Here is a 20652-nt window from a genome sequence, read left to right as displayed (position 1 = left end):
CGTGTTCGTTTGCCGAACTCGTATTCGCTTCGTGACAACTTGTGCAATAGCTGACAGCAGCAGCGACTGCGACTGCGACTGCGACTTCATTTGAACGCTGCTCTGTTGGTGTTGTTGCTGTTGTTGCTCTCTCTTCCCTTCTCCGCGTCTACGTCTTTGCTCTGTCTCGATTGCTTTTTGGAGCTGAGGCTGCTGCTATTATGTAGCTTGCTTTTGTTATTGTTATTATTATTGTTTTTGTTTTATTTGATGGCGCACTCGTTGCAGCCGAAAACTGCAAATCATATGCAGTATATTCTACACTGTAGTTTTTTATTTACTTTACTTTTTGTTTTATCTCTTTTTGCTGCGTACTTTTTTCGCACATGTCGCTGCATATTAATTTTTCATACTGTTTGCATGTAGGTATTTTTTTTTTTTTTTTTGCTGTTTTGTGTTGCTTTTGTGCCTGCATTTGCAATAAAGAAGAACATATTAATTTTGACTTCTGGTTATTGCTGCACCCAGCGGGAAACGATGACAAGAAAACGCAGCAGCGGAGTGCAGATGAAGTGGAAGGCAAAGACGAAGAAGCAGAAGCAGAAAAAATCCCGCAGGCATGCAAAATAAATTGCATATGCAAAAATATTTTCGCATTTTCTTCCTCCTCTTCTTCTTCTTTGCTGTTGTACATGTGTGTGATTCTTTTTTGTGGCCCATTCAGAATTTTATTTTATTGTGCATTTTTGCACAACGTTTAAATTATCGTTTGCGCAGCCTGTGGAAAACTTGTTGGCGAATTGCTGTTTGCACTTGCGGCGCTTTTTTCTCCCTCTCTCTCTCTCTCTCTTTCTCAGTCTCTCTTGCGTCGTTTTTCATTTTTCTTATAGCACATACAGCAGTTAATTAACTGTTACTCGTTTTGCTGGCAATGCTTATGGTGCGTATGCGTTATTTTATTATTTTTCATTTCCTCAGCGTTTTCTTTAATGCGCTGAATTTCATTGTGGAAAAACAAAGTCGACAAATTTATGGATTTATCAATGGACGATATTTTAATTAATGCACATTAAAGACATGATTTTCGTAGACGATTTTCGTATTAAATTTTCAGTGATATTGTGAAAATTGAAAATAAATTAAGAAATATATTTTATAATTACATTTCAAAAACACAAATTATTACTTAATCCATAAGGAGTGCGTCAGACATAGCTTATGGTAAATGTAGAACATCTTTTTCATAAATTTAAATACGAAAAGTACTTGCGTGTAATATATCTGTCTTGTTGGTTGTGGGCGGTGCTGCCTACATATCCAAATACAAACAGTTATTTCACGATGACAAATAAATTTTTGGCAAATATTTGTCACATTTCGAAAGTATGTCACAGAGTTATTTGCTTTTGATTGTGCTTTAGCAAATAAAATTCTAAAAGACAATGGAGAAATTGGAGTATGAGTAGGAATACTTGTTGGGCTGCTTCTATTATTATTGAACAAATATTTAGCAAATAATGGAGCACACATCAATTACGCATTTATGGATCTTTGTGTACACGTGTTTAGTTCGTGAATATGATGTCTTTTAAAGTTCTTGTGAAGTTTTACATGAAATTTGTGCGATACAAATCTAAAAATGACTAAAATACAACCTAAAGTAAAGATGAACATCTTTTTATTAAAATTTAAAATTTGAATTTATCGAGTTGTTCTTTGCTATGTTTAAAGTATTTGTAATTTTAAATGTATTATCCAAATTGCATGCTTCTAACTCGCATAGTTTTGGATTTATCGAGAAATATGTAAACAGTCAGACAGACAGACGGATTTCAATTCCCTCTCTAAGTTAAATGCAAGGCCATTAAGTCGAAATACGCTTCTTAGCGTGCACATCAACAAAACCTTTTGCATATTGATGCGACAGCATAACGGTAAAGTTGTCAACATGCTGTACAACACACATGTTTAAAGCTTGTTGTTCTTCTTATCCGCCTTCAAAAAAAAAAGCACGCACGTACATTTACAGCTAATGCTAAGCCGATAAAGATAAAGATTTACCAACACAAACACACACACACACACACACACGCAAACATTCGTTTACTGTTCGTGTGTGATTCGTTCGTTGTGAGGAGGCATTTTGTAATGTCTGAGAACGTTACAAGTTTAAAGCGCTTTAAGCGATGCTCGAAACAACAGTCATACAAAACGAGCAAGTCAACGAACACCCCAATCCCCACCCTCTTCCCTACAGCCAACAGCGCCCGCTGGTGACGACACACATTTCAAAATAACCGAAAAAAAAAAAAAAATACTGTTGTCTGTTGCACTGCACGCTGCGTTTAGTGTTGCTCTTCAATTGCGCTTGCATTTGCTCTGTGCGGAAAGAGAGCGACAGTAAGAGCGTGATAACGCATGCGCTTAAGAGAGCGCATTTAAGAATGAAGAGAGCGCACGCTATGAACTTTCTTTTCAATATGTTTTTGTCTTTTCATTCGCATCGCGCACTCACGAGAATGGAGAATGAGAATAAGCGAGTGTGTGAGTGTGTGTGTTTGTTGTATGATTTGTATTATGGTGTGTGATACTGCCGTGTTGGAAAAGTTCATTGACACTTGAAAAACATTTCAGTCAGTCACACACACACACAGTGGCAGACACAGACACTGACAGACGTCTCTTACTCATTCGCTCTGACGCTCATCAACTGTCACACATTTCTCCCAATGCAGCAGCAGCAACAACAAAGCGACTTGGCACATTTTTCAACTGCAGCGGAGGCTGTGTCTGCTTTTGCTGCTGCTGCTGACGCTCTGCTGCTGCTGCTCTGCCAGTGCTGACTGCGTCTGTGTTTGTCTGCTTTCGGTTCAGCGCGCATCTTTCATCCTCGTGGGTAAATACGCAAAGCGTTGGATTACACAATACGCCTCAGTTCGAGAGCAGCGCAAATGAATGCGGATTCAGCTGTTGCGATGCTGCTGCTGCTGTTGCTGCTGCTGCAGCACAGGGGCGGAGTGCGGGTAGCTTTTGTAATCGTAATCAACTGTGCCCAAAAGCGCTGCCTAGAACCAGTTCTTCTTTGCGGATGCTGCTGCTGCTGCAAGTGCGCATCTGTGTGCGAGCAAGTGTGTGTGTGTGTGTGTGTGTGTCTGCAGTTGATCAGCAGTCTTAGTTGTTGTTGTTCCTTTTGTTGTTGCTATGCGTCTGCTGCTCTCTTTTTGTTTGCCGCCGCGCAGAAATTACATCATCGTTGAAAAGGATTGTTGCTTTGCTGTGAGGGAATCCCAACAGCTGTCGTTCACACACACACTTACACTCACACACACACACACATGCTCGCACAACAATTTAGTTGAACTGAAGCTGGCGCTGTAGTCGCTTCTCAGTCCCATTGTCTAGCCGAACAAGTGGCTTAAGGTACTTTACTCATTTTATGTTATGTCGTGTTACACTCGCCGAAAATTCGTGTGAATTGTGCAACTACCAAATATAATTATTATTGTGTAAAGAAAATTAAAAACATTTTTCAACGTATTAAATTGCTTTTTTTGATACTCAAATATATAAATAAATACACAAAATAAATATTAAGAGATACCAATAACAAAAAAAACTAAAAATATTTTTATAACAAGGCTTAAAATTAATATTGATTCTTTTAAGCATTAAAAAACATTTTAAAATATGAAAACGAAGAATGAATAAAAATTCTGTTAGTCAAAAAATATTTAAAACATATTTAAAATGTTTAAGTGTTTCTCAAAGAAATTTGGAAAAATAGCAAAAATTATATAAAAAATATTTAAAATGTTTACCTGTTTCTCAGAAAATTTAGCAATGAAACTCCAAATCAATATACATATGTATATATATTTTGATAATTAATACCTTAAAAAAAGAAAGAGTAACACAAAATATTAATATTAATATGAAGAGATATTTTACTTCCAGTAGAATTTAAAGAAAATGTTCACCTGATCTTTCATAAAAAGATTTTTGTAAAAATGTTACATTAAGAATCCTTAGGCATTTGTATTTTGTATTAAATCAAATGATAAATATAAATATATAGACTATTATTTCAAATAATAATTTAAATGTTTAAATATGACATTCTTGTAATATATTTTTTTGCCGCATTTTCTTATAAATATATCCTATAATCTTGAAAATATGTTCTAAGTTTTATGCTGTCAAATTTCTCAAAGTGTACACTTACCTATTGCGTAATAAGTACTTAGTTCTTAGGCGAATCCCGCATTGTTATGCGACGACAATGGGCAACCTACTAAACCCAAGCAATAATCCTAATGGCGCATTGTAGCAAATTGTCTGCCACGAACAACTTCAATTTGCATTACTTTTGCATGGGGGCCAAGAGGCCATACGGTTACAGTTAATGGTCTTTGAATAATTCTATACCCAAACAGTTAGCCCTACACATTTTTGTGGGCACAAGGAAGGGTGGGGAGCGGGAAAGGTTTACCATAGACAGCAGGCGGAACAAAGTATTTGGGAACAATGTAAATAGGCCTCTCGAACCTAATTCACTTAACAATCGCAACATTTACTGTGTAATATAGTCATCAGTTTCACATGGTTGCCACTTTACGAATAACTACTGTACTCAGAACTCAACTGTACGCAACGAAATGTTGCGCTAAGAAATTGATTCAATTTGAATTGAGAGTTTCGCATGGAATCTAAATACAATATTAATATAGTTAAATATATATTTCTATGTTTTTTTTTGGTATAAGTAAAATTCGTTTTTATATGTTCTTTTAAAAAACAAAATAATTAATTGAAGAACCATTTTTTTGTTCATTACTTGCAGCTCAAATTGAAATAATTCCATGCAAAGTCTGTGGCGATAAATCATCGGGCGTGCATTACGGCGTCATCACCTGCGAGGGCTGCAAAGGTTTCTTCCGGCGATCGCAGAGCTCCGTTGTGAACTATCAGTGTCCCCGCAATAAGCAATGCGTCGTGGATCGCGTTAATCGGAATCGCTGTCAATACTGTAGACTGCAAAAGTGCCTAAAACTGGGAATGAGTCGTGATGGTAAGAAGATGATGCAAACACATTCACATAGATACACAATATTTATCTGAGAAATACATTTATATACTGCCCAGCAGCCAGTATTCTCTTTTCTATTAAATAAAGTATTAAATACTAGATTTAGTATACTAAATAAAATAAGAAAAGCATTTCTTTTTGACGACAAATGCAGAAGAAATGTTTAATCTTATAAAGTGTATTTATCTTATTTGTCCGTCCATAAGAACACGTTCTCTTAGAGACTACAATAGAGAGACTTACAAGAATGAAACATGAAACACTGAAATTGTTTAATACGAACGTTGTTACTATTTTAAGGCCTCGAGTTTTAGTTGCTAAAATGGTATATTTTCTAAATAGTAGTATATTAATGAAAGTTTTTTTTTGGTGGCTTACAAAATTTAGAAATTTTTCAAGAAATTGTTCTATACGACAAAATCCCTCTATAGATTTGGCTAGTAATATTACCATATTACTATTCTTAAATCTTTAGTATATTTTGAATGTAGTAGTATTCCAATGATCGGTTGCTTTTGCGTGAACTGCAATTTACAAATTTTTCAAGAAATTATTTTATGCGGCAAAATCCCTCTGTGAATTTCGTTACTAATATAGTATATTTTTAAATTTTTTGTATATTTTGAATGTAGTAGAATATCAATGACAGTTTATCTTTGTATGAAATGAAAAATTTGGAAATTATTCTATACGGCAAAATCCTTCTGTAGATTTGGTATATTTTCGAAACTTTGGTATATTTGGAATGTGATGGTATACCAATGATAGTTTTATTGGGGTATTTTAGCATATTTAATAATATTTCGCAATTATTGAAAAATTTTAGCTAATATCTTACAGTCGAGCACATTCCTTCATAGTTTATCGATTGTTTTGTAATAAAAAAACACTTATAAAAGTTATTTTCATTATATTATATATAATAGTTATCTAGCGCGTAGAAGGCCCAAGCAACCCGTATTATCTTTTCTATCAAATCTATTATTAAATACTCGATCGATTCACCATCAACTAATTCCCCCCTCTTTGCAGCTGTAAAATTCGGCAGAATGTCCAAGAAACAGCGAGAAAAAGTGGAGGACGAGGTGCGTTTCCATCGCGCCCAGATGCGTGCCCAAAGCGATGCCGCTCCGGATAGCTCAGTGTACGATACACAGACGCCCTCAAGCAGCGATCAGCTGCAGCACAACAACTACAACAGGTAAGCAAATTATTGTCTATTAATTGTACATTGCTATAACTTTTGATTCCTTCTTTCATCAGCTACAGCGGCGGCTACTCGAACAACGAGGTCGGCTATGGCAGTCCCTATGGCTACTCGGCATCGGTGACCCCGCAACAGACGATGCAATATGATATCTCGGCCGATTATGTGGACAGCACCACATACGAGCCGCGCAGTACAATGATCGATCCCGAATTTATTAGTCATGGTATGCCAAATGAAATCACGTAATGCAATTCTATTAGAATATCACCTAATCTTTGATCAACTTTTGCAGCGGACGGCGATATCAATGATGTGCTGATCAAAACTCTGGCGGAGGCGCATGCAAATACAAATACCAAACTGGAATCTGTGCATGACATGTTCCGAAAGCCACAGGTGAGATGAGGATGGAAGAACGAGCTGACATTAGGAATAGAAATTCACTTTAAAACAGGGATTGAACTACAAAGTATTCTAAGGATTGCCTCACAACATTTTAATCCAAATGAAGTGCAGGTTGGAGAAGAAATCTCTGGATAGCTAGAATTACAATACACATAATAACTATTCGAATATTCCTTTAAAGCTACTAAATCAGAGAATTATTGAGATTTAATAGGCACTCTATTGATATTAATTTTAATGTATTTATGTTAGCTTTGAAAAGTGGACAATACTTAAAAAATATGATGATAAAATAGTAGAAAGCAACTTATAAATTTACTGATAAAATAATGAAAAGCTATTTCTAAATTTAGGATATAGATTGTAAATATGAATATACAAATTTTAAGAGAGAAAACTAAAGCTTTAACATCAAATAAGAAGCTACTTGTGTAAATAATATTAGAACGCATTCTATATTCATTAATTTGTAGTTTGATAGCCAGAATTGAGCTGAGTTCTGCAAAATACTTTAAGAATAGAGCTATTTATGGCCAGGAATATAAAAGAGTATTTATTTATATTTTCAATTAAGCATCAGTAATGAATCTTTGAAACCTTTTTCATTATACTAAATCTGTTTAATTTTCTCTTTACCTCAAAATCTTTGCATATGGTTCTAAATCATAGAAGTTAAGTTTATAGCTCAAATACAATAGTTTCTATATGAATATTATGCACAGAATTATAGACATCGTTTTTAAAATGTGTTTCTGCAGTTATGCAGATTGAAAAGAAGATGAAATTAATATTGAAGCTATCTTTAAAGTAGATTACAGAATTGAAAAATTGGAAAGTTATTGTATGAAATATTAATACAAATTTGTAAATTACCATTTCTCTAAAACCGAAAATATTAATAATAAATTCCAACTTTCCTGCAACTAGGATCTATCGCGCATACTCTATTACAAAAATCTGGGCCAAGAGGAGCTCTGGCTGGACTGTGCCGAGAAGCTGACACAAATGATACAGAATATTATCGAATTTGCAAAGCTAATACCGGGCTTTATGCGACTCAGTCAAGATGATCAGGTAAGTGAACAGAATACATATTAAACTTCAATGAAATTGTATTAAATTTGCTTCAATTCCCCTTTCAAGATATTGTTGCTGAAGACGGGCTCATTTGAGCTGGCGATTGTTCGCATGTCCAGATTGCTAGATCTCTCACAGAATGCTGTACTGTATGGCGATGTGATGCTGCCTCAGGAGGCATTCTACACATCCGATTCGGAGGAGATGCGTCTGGTGTCACGCATTTTCCAAACGGCTAAATCGATAGCCGAACTCAAACTGACTGAAACCGAACTGGCGCTATATCAGAGCTTAGTGCTGCTCTGGCCAGGTGAGATCACTATTTAATATTTCTGCTGCTTATAGAGTAAAAGAGTATTATAATTTTGTGACAACAGAAAATTTAGGTATCAGTGACTACTGACAAAATTTGATTGGGATTAGATAAAAAAGTTATTTAAGAAATAACTGCTGTCGGGTTTCAATTGCTTTAGTTGACAATCTTGTATATCGATATATAAAATACAGCCTTCGGTATATTTTTATTAATATATTTATTTTGGTATTAGATTTGTGGTACTTGTAAAAGTAGCCACAGTATTATTCCTTAAAACTTGAATACGATCAGATAAAAACCCTAAAAATTATTTAAGAAATAATTTAATTTATTTAAGAAATATTCTAATATTTAATGAAAACATGTACGAGTATGCTGCAGTTGAATCTCAATAGCTTTGTTTGGCATATATTCAACTCTGGTATATTTTTAACTCTTCAAAATATGTTTAACCCAATATTTGGTATATTGATATACCAAATACATTCTTCGATATACTTTTTGTTATTTCGATATATCTATTTTTAATACTTACAATAATATCTTCAGTATTTATTTTTCATAAAAATGAAGTTTCAATCAGATAAAATGTGCAAAAGTTCTTTAAGAAATAATTCGATATGGGAAAAGGCTTCGGATGATGACAGGTTTTAATTGCTTTGGTTATATTATGACCTATATGGTATATTCCGAACGTAAAAGTATATTAATATACTTCACATAGTTAAGAAATAATGTCTTATGGGAAAAATAATTGATAATAATTCATGCGGTTGGGACTTAGCTGCTTTGTTGGAAAATCTGCTATATTTTCGTCTGTATTTTGGGTATATTCTTAAAGAATAATTATATCAATATACCACATATAGTCTTTAGTATATTGGAGTAATTTTTAGTAAGCTAATTTGGTATAATTTAAGAATAATACCATACTGTCTTGCTTTTATTGAAAATGTGTAGAGACTGTAGCTTTCTTACTTGTTTTTAAACACAATTACTTTTATATATTAAATGAATATTCATTTTTTGTTTTGTAGAACGCAATGGAGTGCGCGGCAATACGGAAATACAGAGGCTTTTCAATCTGAGCATGAATGCAATACGGCAGGAGCTGGAAACGAATCATGCGCCGCTCAAGGGCGATGTTACCGTGCTGGACACGCTCCTCAATAACATACCCAATTTCCGGTTAGTCACTGAATTAACAGATTTCACAATACAAACTGTCTATAATTTTTGTCCACTTCACTTTCAGCGATATTTCGATTTTGCACATGGAAGCGCTGAGCAAATTTAAGCAACAACATCCGAATGTTGTGTTCCCAGCGCTGTACAAGGAGCTATTCTCAATAGATTCACAACAGGATCTGACATAACCAGAGCCGATCTTTATGGACACATCAGCTGGCTCTGTGGCCGATGTTGCAGCCGGTTGTCCGCTGCAGATACTTGCAACAGCGACCACAACGGCAACGGCAACATCACCGGAGCAGCCACTGCAGCTGGAGGACTGAGGCGGCATAACAACAACAGCAACAACAATAATCAACAACAACAACAACAACAAAACAGCAAGCAACATCAATACAAACAAAACTTTATCATCATTTAAGCTAGCATACAACCAAGGATGTGATCCTGGCCGAGGACTCACTTAAAAGCTACAAACAAAAACAAAAAAACAAAGCAAAAATATTTCAAAAATATTATATATACTTTTTTCTAGAAAAACAAATAAAAAACAAAAGGATGCAAATGATGAAAACACACACAGGCTAATTACATCAAAAACAAAACAAAAAAACAAAAGCAAATACAATTTAATAAATTTAAAACGTAACTCAGTTAATATTTCGCTTCATAGACAACAAAAAGAAAACAAAACAAAAAAAATATATATACAAAAGAAAACAAAAAGTCAAAATGCATTTTAGCAAAAAAAAACTAAACAAAACCGAAAATATGCAAAAATAGTTTTCAGTTATGCAAAGCAAATAAAAGCATGTAAGCAAAACATAGCCACGCCCCCCGCCCTCTAGCCAAGTACTTAATGAACAAGCAATTTTAAATTTTCATTTCATTTTTTTTTGTAAAACTGAGCTCAGCTTGATATCATGATATGCTCCCCTCTTCCTCCTCCTCCTCCTCCTCAGTTCAAAGTCCCTTAAATAAAAATAAGAAAAACTAAAAAAAAAAAATATAAAACACCGCTCTAACCCTCTAGGTTGTCTCTGCCTTTTGTTGTAAACTAAAAACATGTGTATTATATATACAATATATATATATAAAACCAATTTATATATATAAATATAAAATTACATTACGTACATATAAATATATATAATCATTTATATATTATCATTTTTTATACATAATGCAAATACAATTTTTGTAAACAAAATGCGAAAAAACGAAAAAATGGAAAAAAATGCAAAAAACAAAATCGAATATCTCGGAAAAATGTGTTCTTATATAATTATGATTAATGTTTAATGTTTAAATAATTACAATTACAATTACGTTTAACACTTTAAAAAACAAGTTGCAAAAAACAAAACAACAACAAAACAAGAAAAACACATTTAGGAGCAAAAACCTTTATCATTTTCGTTTAACTATTTTATAGCATTTTTCCCCCAAAAAATTCCGGTTCCAAGGTTTATTAGATTTAAATGAGAATAAAACAAAAAAACAAAAAAAAAAATACACAATTTAAATAAAAAGCATTAACAGACTTTAATAGTTTAGCTAAAACACAGCAACAACAACAACAACAACAACAACAGAAGATGAAAAATGAACAGAAACACTTTTGATATACAAATACAATAAAAGATACATAAATAAATTGTACTAAATGATAAAGTTAATATTGAGAATGGAAAACAAAAAAAAAACAGCAAAAAACAAAATGATGAAAATTATATCGTAATTATCAAGTTACAAGTTTATTGTTTTAAGCGAAACTTATAAGAAATAAAAAACCAAAAACAGAAAAAAAACCAACAACAAAAAAAACAAAAACAAGAAATATATAAGCAAGAAGAATGAAAGAGATGAAAACAAACAAACAAACAGACTGATGGACCGCACGCCACAACAAAACCCGGACAGTCCCCTAACCACGCCCCCTTTTGTCGTACGCCCCCTCTCTCATCCTCTCTTTCTCCTACATTAATTACATTTGAAGACAAAAACAAAAAGCAAATTGGATGTCATCATAATTGCATTAGATTCTCGATTTGATTTATCAAATAAAATGACTGACTACACAAAGACGTTACACACACTTGCACAAACTCCCCTTCCCTCACACACACACACACACACCTTCACACACATATACATACATACATTAGTTAAAGTAGCGTTAAAAAAAAGAACAAGAAGAACCACAAACTTTCGTTTTGTAGGTGATAATTGGTGTGTCTTAATCGCCCCCCTCGCCACGCCCCCTTCACCGCCGCCCCCGCTCAAGACACCTCATCAAACCATAAGTACATTGATTTACATTTGTTTTTTTAGATTAAATTGCAATTAGCCAAATCGATTTGTTGGCAACAAACTCCTCTCCAACTCCTCCCTTCAACAGGCAGGCATATTATTAAATAAACTAAATATACACGTATAAATATATAAACAAATTATAAACAACAACAACAACAAGAACAGTACCAATTGCAATTCCATCATCATCGTTAATTTAATTAATCTTTTAGCCAGTTTCGTTTTGGGCCTTAAAACATTTATAGCAACACACACACACACACACACACACACTTTACGTTCGGACATTTTTGGCCTTAAGAATTAAAAGAAAATAAATGATAGTAAATACTTTATATATATACAACACACATATACATGCATATATACACATATGTATATATATACATATATATTATATATATAGCGAATAATGAATTAGTTATAATTTATACAAAGCAAGGGAGCAGCTTTCAAACCAGCAAAAACAGAAAACATAGAAAAAACATACATAATACATAGAAGAAGATGAAGAAGAAGAAGAAGAATGGGAAAAAAAGATCAATGCAAAATTTGCAGTGTGGAAAAGTTAAAAGTAAAAGCAGTTGAGTTGATGCGAAAAACCGAAAACATGAAAAGAAAACAACATGCAAGAAAAAAAACAAAGAAAAGTATCTATATATAATATATATACAAGAAATAAATATATATATTGTTAAATTTTTATGCTAAGTTTTTAGTGCAAAATGAGCAAAAAGAAAAGAAATGAAGAAAACAGAAAAAATGGTTAAATTTTTAATAATAATAATAATAATTATGATAATGATGAAACACATGAGTAAACAAAAATCTACATTTAAATTTAGCATATAATGGCATATGAATTATGTTACAATATTTACAACAACAACCAAGTCCCTCTATAAACAAAAAACAACAAAAACAAACACACACACAAAATGACTTTAAATAAAAGTAAAAAAAAAGAAAAAGCAAATGATGAAAAACTGAAATTAATTATATACAAAAGAAGAAAACAAAAAAAAAAGCAGCTGAATAACTTCATTTATTCATGATGTATGATTAAGCGTAGCCATAGTACGACTGTTGCACATTGCAGACACACACACACACACATTCGACACTCACACACACACACACACGAATACAATCACCCATACATATGCAAATGTAGGCCCAGCCCTGCCACTGACAGTTACAAATGATTTTCAGTTAAGTTTCCTTTCCATTTTTTTGCGTTTGAAAACCCCTCAAAAAATGTAATAACAATTCTGCTGGTCATCACAGCGAGTGCATACTGTAGCCCCGAAACCTTTTTGGAATTTTACTCTGGTTGCCGCTGGCGTATACGCAATATTTGGAATTATTATTTCAGTTTTCCGGTTTGTTTCGCTTTTCGCCGCATTTCTCGAACTATTATTTTGCTATTCACCTGTGTATTTTGTTTAATGGTTTTTTAAATGCTTTTAAACGCGAACATAAATAAAAAAAAAACACACACACACATAAAACGAAAAAAGAACACAGCACATAAATACCATATAATATTTATGGCTCAGTTGTATACACATTTTTTTCCTGGATAAAAGCCGAAAGTGGAAAAAGAATATTTGAAACAAAACAAAACAAAAAGCTGGACAAAAATGAAAGCAAAGCAGATAAAACAATAAATGAAGAGATCGTTTAAAAATGAAGAAGAAGAACAAGTCTAAAAAGGAAGCATAAGTATATAGTATATATAAGAATATATATACAATGCGTATAGATCGTTTTTTATATGCTTAGTTTAACTAGATGAATTCGTTTTTTATATATTTGTAAATTGTTTTCTAGGTAAATCGAATTATATATATATATATATATCTCTACATAAGCTGTGTCTCTATATATACTTCAGAAATATATAGAAACCCTGAGAACAACAACAACACAAACACACACACACTCAAACACATATATATATATTATGTCATACTGCATTATTATGATTATTATTATGATTAAATGAATGAAAAACAAAAACCCAATCACAACACGAAGAACAAAACAAAACAAAACAAAACAATTCGTAGAGAGTTTTGTATGAAACTTTCAACTAAAATGAAAATGCAAAAATGAAAAAAAACAAACAAACTAAATAATTCAATTCATTCTTAACAATAAAGTGTAATCTGAATTATACAAAAAAGAAAAACAAAACAATGAAAAGATTCAAATATCTTGCTCGCTCTTTCACTCACTCCATCTCCCTCTCTCACTCGCTCGCTCTGTACTCTTTTTAATTATGCAGTTTTTCCAGCTTGTCGTTAGGTGAGTATTAAAAGCGGCGGATGGAATAAGTCCGCTCTTTTGCTTTTGCTTTTGTTTCGCATTTTCAATTATCAACTAAGTACTTAATGGCATTTTCAATTTGTTCGTTTGTTTATTTGCTGCCACTGAACTGGACAATCAGAAAACAAAATGAAACGAAACACGACAACGGCATTGTTCATTATACCGCCTCTTTAATAGGTAAATTAATGAAACGTTGCATTAACTGCAACCGTTTTGCATTGCTCCAAACGACTGATTGATTGACACAAGGAAATAAAAAAGAGTCATCGAATAGCACAAATTAGTTAGCATTGACATATATGAATAGACTGGGAAGCTAATGGCAGCAGGACATCTTAATATACTACATTTACCTTGAATGGAAAAGGATTTAAATTTCTGCTTCGTTTTCAAGTTGGTCAAACTCTAAATTTAAACTGCATTTTTGAATTTCAGAAGAAACCAAGTTTAAGTTGGAAGTAGGAAATAAATGCATGCACTTATTATCAGGCGTTTTACTGTATACCAGTATATATAGAGATAAACAGTATATACCACAGATAAGTTTCAAGTGCATTAGCGGAATGTTTCAGAAAAGTTTTTCGCTTAAAAAATTTGTTTCACTGCAAAAATTAATTTCGTTTTATAAAAATGTCCTCATTCTGCTTTTCTTATATATAAATTTGCTTAGATTAAACTGTTGCTTAATTAATTTTGTTGCTCAAAATTCAAATCTCAATAAAAATCATACTTTTTATGATAAACTCTGCATAATTTTAATAACCAAGATGCATTATTTAGACCGAACATTTTAAAAATGTACTTACTAGAAAGTTTAATAGTTATCAAATGATTTCCAAACTCCACTTTTTATGCTCATTATTTCATTTTTCATTTTTATATTTGATACCCATTGAGTGATTGTGAATAATAGTCAAAAAATATTAATGTATTTTGAAAGTCTTTTTATTTAAACTTTATTTTTAACAATATAAAATGACATTTGTGGCAAATGCAGAAAGTTGAATTAAATTTTATCATTAGATCATGAATGATTTCGAAATTTAATTTTATACTATTTTATATTAGTTTATATTTTTAAGTATGTTTTAAAATATTCATAAGCAATAAAAAGCGTTTAATAATATAAATTTTATTACTAGAAAGATTAAAATATCTGCAGACTTTTTTCAAATTTCAAAATACATCTCTGCGTATTTTTTTTTGATAATATCAAATTGATACAAATAATTTAAAACCAAAATTTCGATATTCAATTTTGTATTGCTAAATTTTTACATTATATTTTTAAATCAATTAAATTTCTTGCAGTAATTTCGATACTTAAATTAAAGCCATTAAGCTATTCTAATTTAAGCTGCTGTCGAAGAACCAAAACGTCAGTTTTGCTTTGAGGCAAGTTAAATACGTGCTTTTATGCTTGCTTAACTGCTGCAAGACTGTGCGAGTGTGTGTGTGTGTGTTTGTGTGGTTGTGTGTGTCCCTTGAACCAGTTACTTGTGTGTAGTAAGTAGGTGCCACACACACAAACACGTAATAAACAAAAACAAAAGGCAAATGCAAAGTTTATCTTACAATTTTGGTTTTGCGTTGAGGTTTAAAGGTAAACATTAGTGCCAAAGACTATCACTAGCAGCTGACTTCATCAGAGTGACCTTGCAACACACACACACACACACACATATAGTATGAGGCACATGCCACAGTCTGACAAGTGTATACAAACTACCACAAATGGTCATAAGCGAACAGAGCCACAACAACCGGAGACTGGCCATAAATCTAAGTGGCATTGAGTTCATTTGTGGCCGAGAATGCGAATGAAAGTGTGTGTGTGTGTGTGAGTTGAAATACGTATCTATGTAAGTACGTTATTGTAGTGGTGTTTATTTCAGACACACACAAAAATAAGTTTAGTCGCAGTTTCGAACATATATATTGCAGGTGTCGACAATGACAAAGGGCGAGGCGAGGGCGAGGGCGAGGGAGAGGATTGAAGTTTTTGGCTACGTTTTTATGGCCAAGAGAGCGCTTTGAATTTATGGCCATCAAGGCAAGTGCCTTGCCGCACTGCTTTGCTCTAGTGTTGTGTTGTGTGTGGCAATAGCAAAAGTTTGCTGAACTTGCCAAATAAGTCTTGCCACTTGGCTCAGCAAAACGCTGATATAAAACCAGTTGCCGCTTAGCCAATGGCCTTGTCAGCACACACACACACACACACACACACACATACAGTGTGGCAAGAGCTTCGAAGCAGGACATGATTGTGTCCTTAACACGCTCATAAATTACTGTGCACAATCAAAAAATAATAGCAACAAGCAGCGAGCACCAAACAAACAAATAAACAAATGAGCGTATGAACAGCTTTATTGACTCACAGTTCGCATGCAAATGCATTATGTATAAATTGACAACAAATTTGTGGACCATGCAACATTTGCGAGGAGCCACAGCTGCCGCCGCTGTTGCAACTTTAACGCGCTTCCGTCAATTGAATTTACGAGCCAAACGGGAAAATTGTGTCACAAACAGAGAGAGCCACGGCAAACAATGCCCCCGGTTTCAACTTCGATGCGATGCTGTATGATTCGACATGAGCATGCTGCTGCGGCTGCTGCTGCTGCCCCATGCAACTTATTGAATGTTGCATGCCACACGACCGACATAGTTAAGTGAAAATTTATTTGTAAAGGAAATGAAGACAACAACAACTACAGACTACAGAGTACAGACTACAGACTGGCTGATGTATTGGCTTCCGGGACTTACAATTCGATAATCCTTTTTCGCTACGCTCCAAGAGCTGCTGGACGAAGGCGAGCGGCGCTTGATGAGTTGCGTTTCAGCTTTCAATAGCTGTGGCAGTAATAAACACAGTATCAACAACATAATTACAGTGGGCGATTTGCTATATTTTTCTTTATTACTTTTTTAACGATCACTCACGAATATCATTTAACGACTTCCACTCGTTTGTTTGGATATCCTAATAATTTATTTATTACATTTCACATTTACAGATAGTGCGATATTAATCTTAAAATATTTCAACTTTATATACTAAAACAAGTAAGAAAGTTACAGTCGAGTGTGCTCGACTGTGAGATACCCGGTACCCGTTTTGAATAAAAGCAAAATATTGCTGTATTTTTTAAAAATATACCAAAATACAAATATACTAAAAATATACCAAACTGTATATTTGTTATATCGATATACCACATTCAAAATATACCATAAACGGCACAATATACCAGATTGTCGGCCAAAGCAACTAAGACTCCTAGTAAGTAGTAACTTCCACAATTTTTATCTGATCGCAATCAAATTTTCAGAAATCATAAATATTATAGTTATTTTTGTATACACTATTCGCAGCTGTAGCTTAAAAACAAGTAAGAAAGTTACAGTCGAGTGGGCTCGACTGTGAGATACCCGCTACCCATTTTTAATAAAGGCAAAATATTGCGGTATCGTTTTCAAAATATACCGAAAATACTAAAAAAATACTAAAAATATACCGAATGGTATGTTTGGCATATCGATATAGTACACCATTCAAAATATACCATAGACGGCACAATGTGCCAGACTGTCCGCCAAAGCAACTCAGACCCCTAGTAAATAGGCGTTTTTTGCCCATACAAAAGTATTTCTTTAATAACTTCCACAATTTTTATCTGATCGCAACCAAATTTTCAGGAATCATAACTACTATAGTAGTATTGTATATACCAAAATTCGCAACTCTAGCTTTAAATTTACGCTTGTTATTCGATTTTTTTTGATTTGCGGGGGCGGAAGTGGGCGTGGCAAAAATTTGAAACAAACTTGATCTGCGTGCAAACATAACAAATGCTGTCGAAAAAAAATTATAGCTCTATCTCTTATAGTCTCTGAGATCTAGGTGTTCATACGGACGGACGGACGGACAGACGGACAGACGGACATGGCTATATCGTCTCGGCTTTTGACGCTGATCAAGAATATATATACTTTATAGGGTCGGAGATGCCTCCTTCTACCTGTTACATACATTTCCTGCCGGCACAAAGTTATAATACCCTTCTACGCTGTGGGTAGCGGGTATAAAAATACTAAAATATAGCTATTGATATATTTGGTATATTAAAATAAATAGGTTATAAAATATACCGCAAACAAACTAAACTATAGTGAAGGCTATATTTGGTATATTGAAATAGAAGTACAAAATATACTAAAGAGTACAAAGTATACTAGACTATCAATCAAAGCAGCATACAAAAGTATTTTTTCTACTTCTACTGTTTTTTATCTGATCGCAATCCAATTTTCACGAATCGTAAATACTGTAGCTGTTATTGTATGAACCAGAGGGACAGGCACACAAACGGACACGGCTAGATCGTCTCAGCTGGTAACGCTGATCAGGAATATATATACTTTATAGGGTCGGAGATGCCTCATTCTACCTTTTACATATATTTCCTGCCGGCACAAAGTTATATTACCCTTCTACGCTATGGGTAACGGGTATAAAAATTAATCAAGTAAATTTAAAATATATTTATAGGGTAATTTTATAGTCGAGTAATCTCAACGAATAGGTTCATGATTAGTCGTGAAAATAAAATTCAATTTTTAAATATATGGTATTTTATTTAGCCCCCAAAACCTGCGTCACCATTACGACGATAAGCCACTTCTAGTTTACTTATCAAGAAGCCTTTCTAAGACGTGCGACAGAAAGTTCTCGAAATTGACACTATTTGCTATCGCCTTCTTATATTGAGCTGAACCCACATCCGTTGATCACGTGAAAGCTCAAAATGGCAAAAGAAACTCAGAGCTGAGTTCTTCGCTTTAAATTAAACTTTTAGTTTCAAATTCATCTTTACCGCGTGCAGTCGAAATTTTCAAAATGAGTAGAATAAAAATAATCTCAGTTTTTTCCATAATAATACTTCAAATATTCTTGGTGGCCACAGCTACTGCAGAAGAGGTGAGAACAATAACATAAAGAAGTGTATTACAGTGAGTGCTAAGAATGTTTACATCTTTTCTTATCAGACACATGAATCCGAGGGACAAATGACAGAAAAATGCTGTACCTATGAAACTGTAAAACCTTTGCTAGATTATTTTAGGCAGGTTAAAAATGAGTTAGAAGACAAAGAAATTAAGGAAAAGAAGTTAAATGAATTAAATTCTGATCTTATGGAGAAGTATCATGAAATTGTGAGAATCCATGAAAAAATTGATGAAGGAGGCAGCTCTATTAGATGAGTATAAAAACAAAGTAATTAAAGCGGAAAACGATTTTCAAACTTGTCAAATTAAAGTTGATAAATTGGAATCAGTGTTTAATTTACAAAAAAATATTATTGACAAATTAACACCAATTGCTAAACTTTATGATAAATGTAAAGAAGAAGTAGTAAACAAATCCAGCAGCTTAGAATCTTCTGAAGTTCAATTAAAACAACTTAATTCTACTCTATTTGAAAAGGATGAAAGTATCAGGAGACTTAATGCAAATATCGAAAAGATTACAGAGCAACACCAAACACTTAAGTTCCAATTAGATGAGAGTCAAAATATGTTAATAAAGAAAGACAAAGATAATCAGCTATGTCAAGCTGAAGTTGAAACATTGAATAAGACTTTATTACTCAAGACTATTTTCCCATCAAGTTGCTCTCCTTTTGGTGATTCTCCTGGCGTTCACCAACTCAATGTTTCTGGTGTAGGTGTCTTCGATGTTTTATGCGATAGTCAGTTAGCTGGACCTGGATGGATTGTAATACAACAACGAGTTGGGGGAGATGAGAATTTCATTAGGGATTGGGCAACGTACCGCAACGGTTTCGGTTCCCTTGAGAGTGATTTCTTCCTCGGGCTCGAGAAAATACATCGTATCACGAGTTTGCAGCGTTACGAACTTTATATACATTTGGTTGCTGTGAATGGAAGTACTTACAACGCTCGTTATGATGACTTCAAAATATCTGATGAAGACCATAGATACGCACTGAGTTTGGGTAAATTCAGTGGAACTATTGTTTGGGATGCGATGAGAGACAGCGAAAACATGAAATTCTTAACATACGATAGCGAAAACGACGAATATGATGATTATTTTAGTTGCTCAGATCTTTACGAAAGTGGCTGGTGGTTCAAACCTTGTGCTCATTGGTAAATACTGCAAATTGTTATTTTTGATGGAATACAAATTATTATTAATTTTTGTTTTTTTTCTTATGCAGTAATTTAAATTTACCAAATTGGCGAAAACTATCTTGGAAGTCTATTAATCTGAAAGAAGTTAAGATGCTTATTCGCCCCAAAGGATGCGATGAAGAAGTGAGCAACTGAAGAGCTGAAACTCCGATATTTGACTCAGTTATGTAATCATTAATATACATATATAATTGATGCGATAAGAAATTACGTTCTGAATAATAAATCGATCAACTATTTAAAGCTACCATCTATTTTTATAATTCAAATAGAAAAGTCTTTTTTTGTATGGTATGTTTTGATGTATCAAATTGTAAGTCTCTAAAGTCTCAATAGAGGTGCAAATACTTAAAAGTGAGTTAAACTTTGATTATCCTCCATATATCTTTTCATACGAACCTTTAATATTAAAGTTATGCTATATATTATCTCTACATATTCGTTGCTCATCTAAACATTCAATAAACATATTAAATTAATAAAAGCGTTGATGTAGCAGCTTTTAATCAATTC

At 33.4% G+C, this 20652-nt stretch overlaps 2 protein-coding genes across 2 annotated transcripts in view; both read left to right on the top strand.

Moving 5' to 3' along the window:
- LOC132788501 (probable nuclear hormone receptor HR3) overlaps positions 1-12551 on the top strand; it is a 28157-nt gene extending 15606 nt beyond the window's left edge. The window contains exons 2-9 of the mRNA XM_060795953.1: positions 4820-5047; positions 6098-6266; positions 6329-6498; positions 6568-6671; positions 7608-7754; positions 7824-8067; positions 9111-9261; positions 9329-12551. Of these exons, the coding sequence (XP_060651936.1) occupies positions 4820-5047; positions 6098-6266; positions 6329-6498; positions 6568-6671; positions 7608-7754; positions 7824-8067; positions 9111-9261; positions 9329-9449 (1334 nt within the window). The 3' untranslated portion in view covers positions 9450-12551. The remainder of the gene's footprint in view (positions 1-4819; positions 5048-6097; positions 6267-6328; positions 6499-6567; positions 6672-7607; positions 7755-7823; positions 8068-9110; positions 9262-9328) is intronic.
- A 6566-nt stretch (positions 12552-19117) lies between these two features.
- LOC132793036 (ficolin-1-like) lies at positions 19118-20292 on the top strand. Its single transcript, XM_060802631.1, has 2 exons — positions 19118-20094; positions 20166-20292. The coding sequence occupies exons 1-2, from the start codon at positions 19148-19150 to the stop codon at positions 20272-20274; spliced, it is 1056 nt and encodes a 351-aa protein (XP_060658614.1). The 5' UTR covers positions 19118-19147; the 3' UTR covers positions 20275-20292.
- The last annotated feature ends 360 nt before the right edge of the window (positions 20293-20652 follow it).

The sequence above is a fragment of the Drosophila nasuta genome, chromosome 3, assembly GCF_023558535.2.
Source record: "Drosophila nasuta strain 15112-1781.00 chromosome 3, ASM2355853v1, whole genome shotgun sequence".
In the NCBI taxonomy this organism is placed as follows: domain Eukaryota; kingdom Metazoa; phylum Arthropoda; class Insecta; order Diptera; family Drosophilidae; genus Drosophila; species Drosophila nasuta.
Note: the sequence above shows the minus strand (reverse complement) of the source record. Positions and strands in the feature narration are given on the sequence as shown.

Coding starts and splice junctions, on each gene's coding strand:
- LOC132793036 (XM_060802631.1), top strand. CDS start 19,148: ATGAAAAAATTGATGAAGGAGGCAGCTCTATTAGATGAGTATAAAAAC. Junction 20,095..20,165: donor TTCAAACCTTGTGCTCATTG/GTAAATACTGCA, acceptor TTTCTTATGCAG/TAATTTAAATTTACCAAATT.